This window comes from Drosophila sulfurigaster, chromosome 2L (assembly GCF_023558435.1).
Source record: "Drosophila sulfurigaster albostrigata strain 15112-1811.04 chromosome 2L, ASM2355843v2, whole genome shotgun sequence".
NCBI classification, from domain to species: domain Eukaryota; kingdom Metazoa; phylum Arthropoda; class Insecta; order Diptera; family Drosophilidae; genus Drosophila; species Drosophila sulfurigaster.
The window spans coordinates 24,657,795-24,673,241 of record NC_084881.1 but is presented as its reverse complement, the minus strand read 5'-3'; the positions used below and the strand labels follow the sequence as shown (position 1 = coordinate 24,673,241).

Sequence of the window (15,447 nt, the reverse complement as noted above, 5' to 3'; positions counted from 1 at the left end):
ATTTGTATCTAACAGATTGTCACACAGTTGCTGTCAGAGAGCAAAGATTGAACAACAATTCGCATAAATAATTAAACGATGTACTTCTCTATCAGACGTATTGCATAATCAAATTTAATTCAAACTACAATTCAAATTGCATTTTTCTGAAACTTTTATATGTTATATGTCCATTGTCAAAATAGAGTTTGTCTCCCCATCTGTCTGTCTAACTGACTGTGAATAATCAAATTAAATTCAAAGCAGAGTAGAGTTTGGATTTGATTTCATTCAGAACCTACGAAAAAATTTGCTGCATCAGCGTTGAAAAATTTTAAAGTCCACACCAAAAAAAGAAAAACAATCAAAAACAAGGAAAAAGAAAAGCAAACAATCAATTATAAAATTCAGATTGTAAGAAAAACGTTAAAAATACAAATGGGGAAATACTAAATGTATATAGAGGTTCACACCTATAGAGTAACATAGGAAAAAAAGACACAACTCATGAAATTTAATGAAATTAAGCATTTTCCAAAAGTTTTTTCCACTTTTTTTCTTTAACTGAACGAACATAACTGGAAAAGTGAATCAAGTGAATCGGCAGTACTTGGATGTGCATTCAATTAGAAGAAATATGTGTGGACGTTGAGAAGAAGAAGAAAATGTTGGCAAAATGATGTGTGGGAAAATACACAACACAGCAGACACAAATCAAAGAAAATTGTGCCACACACACACACTCACACAATTCCGACTACTTATTTCCTATTGCTTTACCTATGCCACTTGTTTTCCAACTATTTTAATATGGAAATTGATATGGTTTATACGGACACAGAGACGGACAGACAAACGACGGAGAGACTCACATATGAAGCTAAAGCTGAAGTTGAAGCTAGCTGCCTCAGTCAACGGGGCGCGCGCTTATTTATGCATGAAGATGACTTTACATTCCATTGCAAAGGCAACACTTTTACGGTTGTCAGTCCCAACCCGTCTCCGTCCCCGTCCACAGACCCTTTCCTGACCATCCCACCGCCATCCTCCGCTCGTCTATCTATCTAGTTTGTTACGGGCTGCTGGACAGCCCTTAAGAGTAAGACTTGTCGATGGGAAAGGAGAAAAACGGTAGAGGGGAATCGAGCAAGGGGAATGAGAAAATTGAAAATACCCTGTTAAATATATGTAATAATCAATGAAACTAATATAATTAAAAAGAAAATATTTTAAAAATATTTCATAGTAGTTTTAAGTTATGAATAAAAATAATACATAAAATATATATTGTATAATATTTGAACAAAATTTAAATTACATTTCAGGAACATAATTTTAAACAGTATACAAAAATACTACAAGGTTTAATCAAATTAAGTTAACAAATTTTAATATTTATTAAAATAAATTTTGAAGTAAAAAAATGTGAATTCTTGAAAAGAATTGCACATGAACTAAAATTTTATTGAAATTTTGAAATATATTGACCTTAAAAATATGTTTTATGAACGTTATTTTAAACAATATACAAACATACTTTAAGGTTTGATCAAACAAATTGAACTAATTTGAATGTTTTATGAAAATAAACGTTAAAGTCCAAAAAGTATGAATAAAAGAATTGCTCAATTGAAATTTTGAATATATATTTACTTTAAAAATATGTATTATAAAACAATATACAAACATACTTAAAGGTTTGATCAAACAAAATTAAACTAATTTGAATATTTTATGAAAATACATCACAAACTTCAAGCATATGCATTATTAAAAGTGATTGCACATAAACTACAATTTTATTGAAATGTGCTATACCCAATTGGCGTATTTGTATTATGGGGTATATAAATATTTGACTAGCTTGTTTGTCTTTTCACTGTGTATGCATATATTTCTGTATATGTTTGTCTGTTTATATCTTTGGGAGCGTCTTGACCTTTTTGTGGTCAAAGTGCACACAAGCATGAATCCCAACTCTATCGTTTGCCTCTTTGACTTTACCTTTACCATGACTACCATGACTACTCTGACTATGACTATTACTATTACTTTTACCTGTCTATGTTGTAGCTATCTGTTTACTTGGCTCTCTTGCACTTGGCTCTCTGTTATAACAGGTTTCCTTCATCTTCAATTCGGGTTGCTCAATTTGTTGTGTTCTTTGCTGCATTTTCGACTCTTGTGATAGATGAGTTTAGTTTTCTTTTTCTTCTGTATTTCTTCTTTTCTTTTCGTTTTTTGTTTATGGCTGCCATAAATATTGATTAATATATAGTTTTACATTCGTTGGAAGGGGAAGGAGAGGGGGAAAAATGCACTGCGGCAGCTGTCTGTGGCTTCATCAAAACAACTTCATTGCTGCAATTGGCTCAGTGTGTTTCTTGAATCTAATATCCTTCGTGTCGATGCCTTAGATGTGTTGACCTTTCGACATGGGGGATGTTCCAGTATTTACCCATTTACAGGTGTTTCTACATTTCACACGCTTAAGCCAACATACACTATTGAGGGTCTTCATTTCGGCCTATTTATTGCCTTTCTTAGGACTTCCTTTTTTTGTCTGCCGATCTTTCACAATGAACATTGAACTCTTCATTATACCCCGCAATGATCGTCAGTGCAACGAAGGGACTTCGATGTGTATTAAGCCACTTTGCGAGTTACATTTTTGAGGTTTTCATTAATAGTTTTGCGTTGGGTTTCCTAATCTTCTTCTTCTTGAAACCTTTTTGGGTCGAAGAGCGTTTGCTGTTAAGCTTCTGGCATAACTCACACTCGACATTCGAGTGCATTTTAATGTTCTTCCTTTGTTTGCTCATTAAATTTCTGAGCTGTAGTTTATTATAAGGATAGTTTCATGTCGAGGGGGGAAGGGGAGTGTGCACTCGAGCATGCACAGCACTTCAAGAGTAATTTAAAATGGTGTGTGTTGATGAAGTCGAATATTAAATATAGTTTACGGTTTCGTCATAAAATAAAATAATTATAATTGCTTGATATATATGGGTGGCTTAATTGAGAACTGTCGAGAAAATATTATAAATACTCAGCGGAAAATTCATCTTTTATGTAGAAAATTTTACAGCTGTTATGAAATGCGTTAAAATTTTGTTTTTTTTTTTTAAATCTTGTCCAAGCTTCAGTCAACTTAACTATTTTATTCTCTGGCTGCTTAATTGAGAGTGAGAAGAGTCAAGAAAATTTTATAAATGTTATAAGTTAATATTATTTATTCGTTTTGTACAACTTCTAATCAGCTTTCCCAAATTATATAATTTTCTTGTAGCTAAATGAACTGTGAGAATTATGTAGAAAGAATTCTAATAGACAGCAAAAATAAATTTGTATACAATTCACTTGACAAGTATGAATCTAAAATGCTTTTAAATTATTTAGAAATCATGTCCAACTTTCAGTTAGCATGATTTTCTAACCTATTTCGTTCTTTAATAGCTTAATTGATAGTGAAAAGTGTCGAGAAAGTATTATAAATCGTCAGCGAGTTTAAGTATTTGCAAGAGTTATATTAAATATAATATAAATATAATATATGATGTATTCAAAAATAAAATATGGTAAAATAATATCGAAATCTATTTCAAATTTAAGTCAGGTTAACTTGTATATAAATTTTCTAAACTATTTTATTCTCTGGTGTCTAAATTGAGAGTGAGAATTGTGAAGAAAGTATTCTAAATACTTGATAAGCATAATATTAAACATAATATAATATAAATTTAATATATGATGTATTTAAAACTAAAATGCGTAAAATTTATTAGAAGCCATGTCCAATTACAATGTAAAATATAATACAAATATAATATGTGACATATGTAAGTTATATGTATATATATATATATATTTAGAGCATTCAGTCAAACCGACTTCCATGTAAATTTCTTAAATAATTTTAGTAGTACCTTAATTGAGAGAACTGTCAAGCAAATGTATAAATAGTTAAATGTCCTAATTTTATGCTGTCAACTTGACAAGCATAATATTAAACATGACCAATTATAAAATAGGTTCACATTATTTTACAATCATGTTCAAGTTGCAGTAAACTTGTGAGTAATAATAAATTACACAAGCTACATATTTCATACTCTCGTGGACAATTGGCTTGCTCCACTGTTAATTAATGGCAGACTTGCTCGCAGCTGTCTGTTCATCGATTAGCGGCATGTTCGCGACTTGATCCTTGCCACAGAGCGCGGCCCGAGGACATTTCAGTTAAGCATCATTTGAATTTCAACTGCTATTTGAACTGCTAATTTCAAGCAGCAAGCATATAATTAGTCTGACTCTCTCTCTCTCTCTCTCTCTCTCTCTTTCTCTGTACATTATCCTCCCTGGACACGCCCCCTCGCCTAGGCCATGATAAATGAATGTGAGCGGCATTTGCCTTGTTGGCAGCTGCAATCCGGCAGCAGAGACCAAAATTCCAGAGTGCAGCCCGCTGCAACTCAATTAAATTGGACGGCATTGGCAGCGGTGTCGTAAATATCCGCTGTTGCATAATTTTCCAACCCCCCAACTCCACCCACCCACGCACACACACACACACACAGTGCTGGCAGAAGTCAGGCGTTTTATAAAATATATTACGCTTGGCATAATAATTCACGCTGGGCACAGGAGCTCGCCTCGACTCTCTCGACTCTTGGACCGTTGCGAAAACTAATTAAAATGGAATGGCCACTGCCAATTAATGTGACTATAAGGTGGCAACAATATGTGGGAAAGTCCTGTGTATATGAAGGCAGAGGCACACACACCCACTCACGCTGACGTCAGAGACTATGTGTATGAAATGCCCATAATAAATAGTGCGACAGTCTGCCGAATATGGCTCCACTATTTGGGCTCCACTCTTGCCGATGTGTTACACCTGAGTCCTGGCTGGCTAATTTACATGTCGCCCTAATTAAAGTCCGGCCGAAAAAAGAAGCTTTATGACTTTTGTGTCGGCCACAAAAGAGGCGTTTTGGATTTCAATAGCACCATTCGGCATATTCACATCCGTTGGGCATTGCTGCTGCACTTGCCCGACTCTAATTAATTGTCTCTCGACCAGCAACCAAAAACGACACCAGCAGACAGAGATACACAGAGATAGAGAGAGAGAGAGAGAGAGAGAGAGAGAGCGGGCGATGTGTAGTTGAAGATAGCCAGACAAAAACACAGACACACTGACCCTAATTACGTGTAACGAGTTCATAAATGCGAACCACACGCACCTGTGGCCCACACACACCTGAGAGAGACACAGAGAGAGAGAAGGGTGCAGCGTGTTAGCCGGGCCATAAGGAAGCACTGTACATTATGCCACTTGCGGCAAGGATGCGTCAAAGTGACAGAAATTATATTTTGGCGCCTTTGTATGGCTCACAAAAAGTGCGTGTTGTTGTTGGCTAATTAAAATTAGAAAAGCCAAAGGAATGACAACAAGGTGTGATGGACTTAAATGATGCCATGCAAATGATATTCTTATAAAATATACTCAACAATGAGATTTATATTTTATTTCCTGTCTCGTCATAGCCAACAGCATGAATTCATATTTTACAGGGCATCAACTTGCTTTGTCATTATGTGTACGTGTATGTGTGTGTGTGTGTGACTGTGACGTGTCGCCAGCTATTGTGATTTAACAGACGCTCCTGCTACCTCGGGTTGTTGTCCTTTTTGGGTTTGTCCAGTTCAGTTAATTAATCTTGCTGTTTGTCCTGTTTGTCACTTGCAGCTCTGGATTACTTTTAATGTTGTTACTGCCACTGTTGTTGTCAATGTTTTGCTGTTGCTTTTGCTGCTGCTATTGTTGTTGTTGCCGCTGCCACTATCTCCTGCCTCTTGTCGTTAAATAACAGCTGACGTCATAACATACTGCTTCGCACCCAACACTGACCTCATTTCGAGTCTGTCGAATTAAGCACACAGCAACAGAGGTTTTCGCCTAAAGAACTTTGTGAACTTGCATGGCATTTAATAAGGTTGGGTTATCATCTAAATTATAGTCTAAATAATCATCCACTTAGTGTCTGATTTTCGGTAGTGGAATTTCGTTTGCATTTTGTTTACGCAGAAATTCAAATAACTTTCACTAATGAGCATTTAAGTTGAGTTGCCATTCATTAATTTAGTATAATCATTCATATTTTTACAATATAATATAAGCGCAAATCATATTATTAAACAGTTTGATAATTAATCTGAAAGCATCGTTTTTATCGCTTTTTTATATTATGTATAACTATTTTGGGGCATTTCTTTGAATATTTTTGTGAAGTAAATATTGCAATATTTCAAAATTTTCTGCTAAGCTTATTATTGTACAATATTATAACAATAATTTGGAGTTCATTTTCAAGGTTCAAACGTAAATATTTGAAACAAGTAAGAAAGCTACAGTGTGCTCGACTTGGAGATACCCTCCACTCATTTTCACTAAGACTCTATTCGACAAATATGCCAAAAATATATCACAAAGTACTAAAATATACCAACATTTATTTTTGGTTTATTTACATTGTACTACATTCAAAATATGCCGTACAGTAGAAAATTGATCAGATTTTCAGCTAAAATAAAAAAGACCCGATAGTTTTTAGCCATGCAAAAGAAGTTCTTAAATAACCTCTAAAACTTTGATCTGATTGTAATGATCAGGAATCATAAATACTGTAGTTCTATTTTAATTTCAAAAAATCGTGGATCTAGCTTCAATTTATGTTTGTTATTTGATTTTTATCGTGTAGCGACCGAATACAAAAAAAAAATTAAATTGAATTTAAATTAAATTAAATTAATTAACTCTCACAATACAAAATTAAATTTTGAATTCATTTTACAGCATTTTAATCTTAAAAAAAGTATTCAACATAGTTAATAAATTTGATTGTTACTTTAAAAACGCCATTATATAATCAAAATATAATAAATAAATATCAAATATACATTCTTCCAAATTTACTTGGCATCTATTTAAATATTTGGTTAAATTACAATTAAATTGTTTTTAAGGATCTTAGTTTTAAATCTACAGATTTGTTAAAGTGTAAACGTTGTCCTGGCAACAAACACTTTCTTGTCATTCAAGCCAAGTAATTGTTGTTGTTGTTCTCTGTTGCTGATGGCTTAACCGTGGCCCAGCAAGTGTTCTTGCCACTGTTGCTGCACATGCTTTTACACATCAAAGTCACAAATACAAAAAAAAGAGGAAAAAAAATAGCGGCAAAAATGAAAATCGCCAACGTTTCCATTTCATTGCAGCTGTTGGCAATGTTCTCGTTGTTCTTGTGCATGCTTCTGTTGTTGTTGTTGCTTTCAACAACAATCACCAAATCTGCCAGCGGAGCGCTTCACCACCTCCGCGCTATCCCAGCTATTGGCAGTGTGTGTGTGTGTGTGTGTGTTGCAGGTGGCAAAGCATAAAACTTCATCATTGTCGCCTTGGCTCACGTGCTCATGTGATGATGTTGCTACTGCTGACTATGATGACTACGCTGATCATCATGGTGATGATGATGAGGATGATGGCTATGATACCACAAAAACAGCAGCAGCAGTAGCGACAACAAAAGCAATATATCATGAGTCCAGCTTTTAGCAAGCTTTTCATAATCAGTGATGCATTGCCAACAGCTCGCAGCTGACAATGTCGACACAACAACGACGACGATGCAGGAAAAGCGCGAAAAATGACTGCAATGTTGCCAGCATGACGTTGCTGTAGTTGTTGCTATTGCTGCTGCTGCTGCTGTTGACATAAATCCATATTTTGTACAGCAAATTTCACAATTGGCCACAACAACAGCATGAGCACAAGACAAGGTACAGGCAGATAGCAGGCAGATCAGGTGGAAAGTGAGGAAATTGCTAAAAATTTCCAATTAACGTTTAAGTTCAAGAAGTGCATTGCAATGACAGGCAGCAAAACAATCCACAGCACAAATAGACAACAACAACAGCAAAACCCGGAGCAAGAGCTTCCAGTGTCATTGCACAAAAGTCGCATAAATCCCATTTGATGCAACAGCGCGTCACGTGAAAGATGACAAAATATTTTGCAGCCGTTTGTGCAACCAACTGTGTCTGTGTGTGTGTAAGTGTGGGTGTACATGTGTGTGTGTGGGTGTGTGGATAGTAGAGTGTATGTGCTTGGTTGGTCCATCATTCTTCATTTACTGACCCGACACCAATAACGTTGTCAGCAGCTGGCGCTGGCATCAGCAGCATCATCATCAGGTTCATCATCGTTATTATCATCGTTGTCCTCACATCATCATTATCCTACTCATCGATGAATGCTTTTGCCATCGTTGTTGCTGGTGCTCCTTTTGTTGCTCTCGCCGTGGCTAGGGTGCTGGTGATGAGCGTGCAAAGATAACCATGACGCATTAACTTGCCTTAACATGGGGCCAGGCCAACGCATGTGGGATGGCAAACAAAACGCGACAGGCGGGCAAAAACAAACAGACAAACAAAACGACGGCAAAAGACACAACGCGACAGTCAGATAGATGAACAGTTAGACAGCGCAACAGACAGACTGAGAGAGGGAAAGAGAGAGAGAGTAGAGAGAGATATGAAAGCATGAGCAATGGATAAGTCAACAGTTCAGCGATGTTTTTGGGGTCAGGACATTGCACCGCATGAGCACTTTAAAAGGCTTTTGAATCACAATTGAAGTGTTGCACAACTTGCAGTTGTGGGGAACGCCAAGTCGTGTTGGATAGTTCTCTGATGACACTTTAAGCTAATCGATGACGACTTATGAGCAATCGATTGTAGTTTGAAAAGTTAAGTGGGTTAAGTTGCGCTTGGAACTCAAGACTCTTGATTGTTAATACTTAAAGAATATTGAGATTTAGTCTCCATTTAGGATCATCATAAATAGAAAAACTTAAATAATTATAGATGTAATAATTGATAAATTAGTGATTCATTGGAATTATATATGACATTGAAGAAATTATTTAAGTTTATTGATTTTTCTCTACTTTAAAATAAAATAATTGTAAAAGTTAGAATATCTAGTAAACTACATAAAAAATCAATTAATATAATATATTGAAAAATTTTGGTTTCCTTTGAAATAAAATACTTGTAAAAATAATAATATCTAATAAACTAAATTTATGATTTATTTATATATTGAAGAATGCAAATTAAATAATAATAATAAGTTAATGTAATAATGTTTGCTTTGTAAGCTGTTGAATTACTTCAACTCATATTTTAAGCAAGTGGTACAACTTCAACTTGACTGTGCAAAACAGTTCAAAACATGTGATAGATTAAACTTTTAGTAAGCTCTAAAAGTATTGTATAACTAAAATGAAATGAATCGTTTAATTAAAGTGCCTTTTACAATTGATGACGCTTTAATTATTTCATATGAATTCGTAAATCTTTTTGACTTTAACCCGAAACTCATTAAAAAACAAAGTATTGCCTACATTAGAGCGCAACTCATTACTTAATTACTGCTATCTGCGAGTAAGCGTCTAACAAAACCTCAAAAAGAGATCCGAGCAAAACCAAAACCACAAACAACAAAAAAAAAACGTAAAAATAAATGAGGTAGCCATAGACTGAGGTTACAATAAGCCGCACACACCTGTGGCCAGACTAATCTATCATGTGCCATAAAGCGGCATCCAACGGCGTCGTTGGCCATTTTGAAGCCACAGTCAGCAGCGGAAAGGCGGTAGAGATGACGGTGGCACAGTGCCCGTAGCATGAAGGATACACATACATATAACACGAGAGGTGGCCACAGTTTTTTGTTACTTTGCTCGGCTGCCTGATAAGCCGCATTGTGTCCGGTGAGCTGCGCACGCGGCTTTTGTGGCTGTGACGATGCCACAGTATGTGCGAGCAGTGTGTGTGTGAGAAATGTTTATGACTCCACGGGGAGCTCGAGAGTCCAGTGAGCACAGATGCTGTGAAAGAATATGAAACTGCTGCTATAAGATGGGAATGGGCAACTGAGACTAAGCCTCAAACGAACTGCTGAAAGCCTTTTGGGCGTGCACACTGCAAGCGTTTGGAAGCGTAGCGTGTGAGTGAGCTGGCGAGTGTTAAAATCCCCGCAAATGGAATTCAGGTGGCGTCTACTTTATTTACGTCACATTGCAAAGATAACATGTTGCACAATGTTAAGCGTATGTTAGACGTCATCACAAATGTTAAAAGTGAAGAGCTTTAAAATTCTGATTCTTCATTAGCTTTAAACAGGGATTTAAATCAGTATCATTAGCATAAAATTATTATACACCTATTGTAATTTGTATTACTTTTAGTTTTAGAAAAGATTACCAAATTATATTTACAGAAGTTTTATTCAATTTCTGAATAAAAATCTATTATTAATTTAATTCAAATTATTATTTTACTGAAATAATAAATTGAAATAAATCATAAAACAATGATTATGGGTTTGTACAGAAGAAGAAAAGAAAAAGCTGCTTACTACCAGCAGCGAAAAGTATGCAATATTATTTAATTTCAATATTCCGCTACATCCTCAAAAGTATGCAATGGTTTTATTCGCTAATCGACAAGCAGCTTAACATTATAAAATGTTAAAGTATGCAATGATTTTTAATGTACAAGACATTCGAAATTGAACTAATGTAAATATGTAAATATGTAAATATGGTACATATGACTCATATGATATATATATATGATTCAGATGTGTTTAATAAAGCCTTGGATTCCTCTGACCCACTATAAATCTAAAGGGACGCTAAAAAGCCTACTAAGAGATGTTGTAGCTCCTGAAATTGAGCTTCCAATAACAGGGGCGTGTGTAGACAATAATGATAATCAGATAGAAGAAGGCGGAGATAATGAATTCGAAATTTTCGGGCAGAGTTCCCTGGAGTTGTAGAAAGAAGTTTGTGAAGAATAAATTATTAACTGGGCATCAAGGTAGGGAGTTACAAAATAATTTAATAAATTTTGCAGAGATCCAAATCAAATGCGAACTTGCTAAATATATATTTATTAAATAAATTTAACCTAATTTTATTAAAAAGAATTCTGCAAGCCGTCATTCAGCTTCTGCAAGCCAGTTGGTGAGCTGAAAATGCGAAAGAGTGAAATCAAAGCGGAAAATGAGGCGCAAATTAAAGGTATTGCAAGCCATCATTTAGCTTCTGCAGAAGATGAATGTTGGCTTGCAATATCTTTAATTTGCGCCTCATGTTCTGTTTTAAGTTCGCCCTTTTGCTTATTCAGCTCACCAACTTCTGTTCCTCCTTCAGGTTTTCCAATTGTGCTTGAAGTTTTTCCAATTGTTGCTTGCCAAGTTCTTCACTTTTCTGCGCCAATTTCAGCTCACTTTCGCCATATTTTTGTGTTTGTAAAGTTAGCACCTTTTTCTGTGACTTTTTTACAATATTTTCATATTTCTCCAAAGCATTTCTATCCACTTTAGCTCGATCTGTCTTTCAGAAGTGTCATCGGTGCTAATAAAAATTATGTGCGAATTGACTACAACTTAGAAGTAAAGAAAAAAAAATTTATTTTGACTTTGTGCTTCGTTTTTTGGGTTAACGCACTTTTAAAACATCCCGCATCGTCACCGTTGATTTTGATATCGTCCTCATCTTTTATCCGACAGACAGACATGGCTATATCGCCTCGGCAGTTGTCACTGATCAAGAATATATGTATGCGTCATCTACACTATATAGTCGATGGTCGATGCATCAATGGATGCATTCTATTTACTTTTAATTCGCTGCTTACCGTTGCTAATTTTTTTAGGAACACGTTATTTTGGTTAAAATTTAAGATGTTATGCGTAATTTGTTAGTATAAAATAAATTAATAAAAGTAAAAGCGCGTTTAGAGTGCAAAGGTAACGCAAATATAATTGTAAAAAATATTAATGTTAAAATTATTCTAGCGATGTTACCGGCACAAAACATTGTTTTCGAATGAATGTGGATAGTTAGCTTCAGCTAACTGAAAGGAGTCTCATGTTTGACACTAAACTCAAAGGTAAAATGATTGCAAGTTGAAGCTGAAATTTGTGATAAAGTAAACTGAAACTAGACTCAAGTCACTTTGATACTCTTTCATCTCTTACTTGTTGCATATTTCTCTCAAGTATCCAATTTATATTGGTAGCTGAAGTTCTTCGAATAAAGATCGTTAAAGTATGCCATTATTTTTTCTCAGTTAAAGTTCTGTAACAGAACGGTAGTGTAAGTATGTAAATATGATACATATGAGTATGAAGTTTGGTCTGAATGAGTTTTCCCTAAAATGTGTTTTTATGGTACTTTATTGCTGTCCAGGTTCAACTACTTAATAAATAAAAAAAAAAATTGTAAATTAATCTCTAGTCAACTACACCACACAAAAACATTCAAAACGTCACAACATTCCAGTGCAATAGATGAAAGACCTTTGGGTCAATATTTTGCTGGAACTGTCAACACGATTTACTTTTCGACTTGAGTTTTGGCCCCAAGATTGCACACAAAATCGGCCATAGCCAAGTCGGCCAATTGTGCATTGAGTCATGCACGATGACAACAACAAATATTTGGCTGTCAATAAATGCAAAATTGATAAGAAAACAAAGAAAAATGTGAACAGCCAAGGGGATGAGGGGGAAAAAACCAATTGGGAAATTGATGTTTGTAAAATATTGTCATAAATATGATAAATCCACAATGAAATTGATTGGCTAAAGGCAAGATTAGAAGACGAGAAAATTCATGACGTCTTATTTTATGGCAAATTTTTTATCAGACAAAAGTGAACAGAAAATAATAATCAAAGGTAAAAGAACAAAGCCACCAAATACTCTATTTATATGTATGTAAATGGTATGTTGATGCAAAATTTGAAGAGTTTTGCACTTTACAATAGAATTTTTTGCATTTTTTGGTTGCACACTAGACGATAAACCAATTGTTGTACTAAACTCAAACATTTCCAGCTGTTGTTGCTGCTGCTGCTGCTGCTGTTGCAGCTACTTGTGTTGCGGTAGCAGCTGAGGCTGTGACACCTGTGCGGCTGGCCAACTCCGGCAGATTGGTTGACTTGGTGCCATTCGGATAGCTGACATATGGCGTCAATGTGCGTGATCCGGCGGATGGCAGCGAGTCCCGTGAACGCTGCTGTTGTTGCTGTTGCTGTTGCTGCTGCCTCTGCTGTTGCAGCTGATGCAATGGCACGCCGCTGGCAATGCGATGATGTTCACCGAAGAACGGATGCTTGAGGGCCTCCTCGGCTGTGATGCGTTTCTGTGGATTCACCTCGAGTAGACGACTCAACAGATCGTAGGCATGATGCGGAAACATATCCAGTTCGTTGTATGTCTCAAGCGCATGACAACTGTGCTTGCAAATGCAATTGAAAGTCGACTGTTCGCAAAGGCGACACAACTCCGTGCTGCCATCGGAGCGACGATGGCGTCGCTGCATTTCCGGTGAGAGGAAATGATTGGCATAGCGGAAGCGCATGCAAACGCGTCGCAAATCGAGGGCCGTCACCTTTTGGGTGATCAACACCAAGCGATCGAGCATAAAAGCGGTTTTGCGCACCTGCAAGTCCCCGAAGAGATTCATAATCTCCGAGAGGGCGGCACAATCGTTGGGCGCCTTGAAAAATGGATGCAACGAGGACAGCATTGAGAGCATTATCACACCTGCGGCCCAAACATCAACGGCCGTCGTCTGGTATGGATAACGCAGCAGCACCTCAGGCGGTCGATAGCCTGGTGTGCCTGCCCTGGATGCATGCATCTCCTTTCTGCTGCTATTCGTCGATACCACATAGTTATTGGGATCCACATTACTGTTCACATACCGCAGTCGATTGATCAGCCGCTGCGTGTCCGCCTTCTGGGCAGCCAACTCCCTTTTGGTGGGCTCCGTTAGCAGCAATGTGGCCGCCGTCGACGTCATCGATGGCTCACCGAACGCCGCTGTGCCACCGCCTGCGGCACGTATGCGACGCTCTGCATCTGCCTCGTCCTGCAGACTGTTGCCCTCGCGTTGCATCAACTGCTGTTGCGCCGCATCCATGTCACGCATCAGCGCAGCAGCGCCACTCAAATCGGAGGCTTGTATCAGGCTGCCATCGTCGGCCAGTCGTTGAGCCAAACCAAAATCACAGAGGAGAAATTTACCAGTGCGACGATTATACAAAATATTGCTCGGCTTCACATCCCGATGAATGACTTTGAATTTGTGGACATGCTGCAGAGCAACCAGAAGATTGCGCAAATAATCCTTGATCTCGAGCAAACTTAGATTGCGATAGATGTCGTGAAAGCGATCGTGACTCATAAACGGCATCACAAAGGCGACATTATCGTTGTAGCGTATGCAGCAATTGATGCCAATCACATTGTGATCACCGCCCATGCGAAACATGCATTCCAATTCCCGCAATATACGCTCCGGATGATTGGTCGGATTGTGATGCTTGATGGCAAAGCGACGACGTTGCGCCTCGGGCAGTTGACGCTCGCGTTGCAAGGTGCCCAGCAGCACGGTGCTAAAGGTGCCGCTGCCAATGCGACAATGCACATCAAAGATTTTGCTAATTTCCGGTATCGATGTCTGCAACTCTTGCAACGCCTCCGTGTTCTTGTCGTGACCCTGCAACGCGGTCAGCTCCTTGAATTTGATCGTATTGCGTCGGGCCAGACGATTGAGTTTATCGGCTAAATCGTGATTGACACGCTGCACTTGACTCAGCAGCGGCACAATGGGCTGAGCTTGTGGTTGCTGCTGTTGTGCCTGTTGCTGCCCAGTTTGTGGCACACAATAACGCTTAAAGCCAGCTGCATTTGTGCTTCTGCCGCCCTCATGGCGTTCACGCTCTCGATGTCCTACTGGGTCCTTGAGCGTCACCTGACGCAGTCCAAAATGTTGGCTTGGTTTGTTCAGACTCCGGTTATTCGTGTGACTTGTGGTTGCTCCCACAGCTGTTTCCATTCCCACTCCCACTCCAGTTGTTGCAGTTGCCACATTTGAGATCGAACCGTGCTTTAACTTGCTCTCCATTGCCACAAGCTTGGCTTGCAGTGGATTCGATAGCGATTTTGTTGACTGATTGTTATTAAAGAGATACGATGCATGTGTATGATGCTGATGCTGTTGTTTTTGTTGGTGATGTGAATGCTGCAACTTCTTGTCCATCTTATCAAAGATAAATTTTGTTAACATTTGCTCGTTCCATCTACAGCGTCTTGCGTCGTTTTTCCCACCCCTGAGCTGAGGAGGGATTCAATTGCTCTAATTTCTTTGACGAGAACGGCAATAAATCGATTTTTGGTTTTTTTTTTGTGGATGGGTTTAGATAAGCAACTTGGCGCTTACCACCAAAAAAACAAAAACACGTTAATTTCGTACTGAATTTGTGTGTTCAATTTTGTGCTAGAAAATGTAGTTTTTTTTTAAATGGTCAAGGAATTGATTCAGA

The 15,447-nt window shown here is 37.5% G+C and overlaps 1 protein-coding gene across 1 annotated transcript; it reads right to left on the bottom strand.

The window, feature by feature from the left end:
* Positions 1-12,793: 12,793 nt before the first annotated feature.
* On the bottom strand, positions 12,794-15,447 carry LOC133842489 (cell division cycle 7-related protein kinase). The gene has a single exon (XM_062275588.1). The coding sequence runs from the start codon at positions 15,189-15,191 to the stop codon at positions 12,939-12,941; it is 2,253 nt and encodes a 750-aa protein (XP_062131572.1). The 5' UTR covers positions 15,192-15,447; the 3' UTR covers positions 12,794-12,938.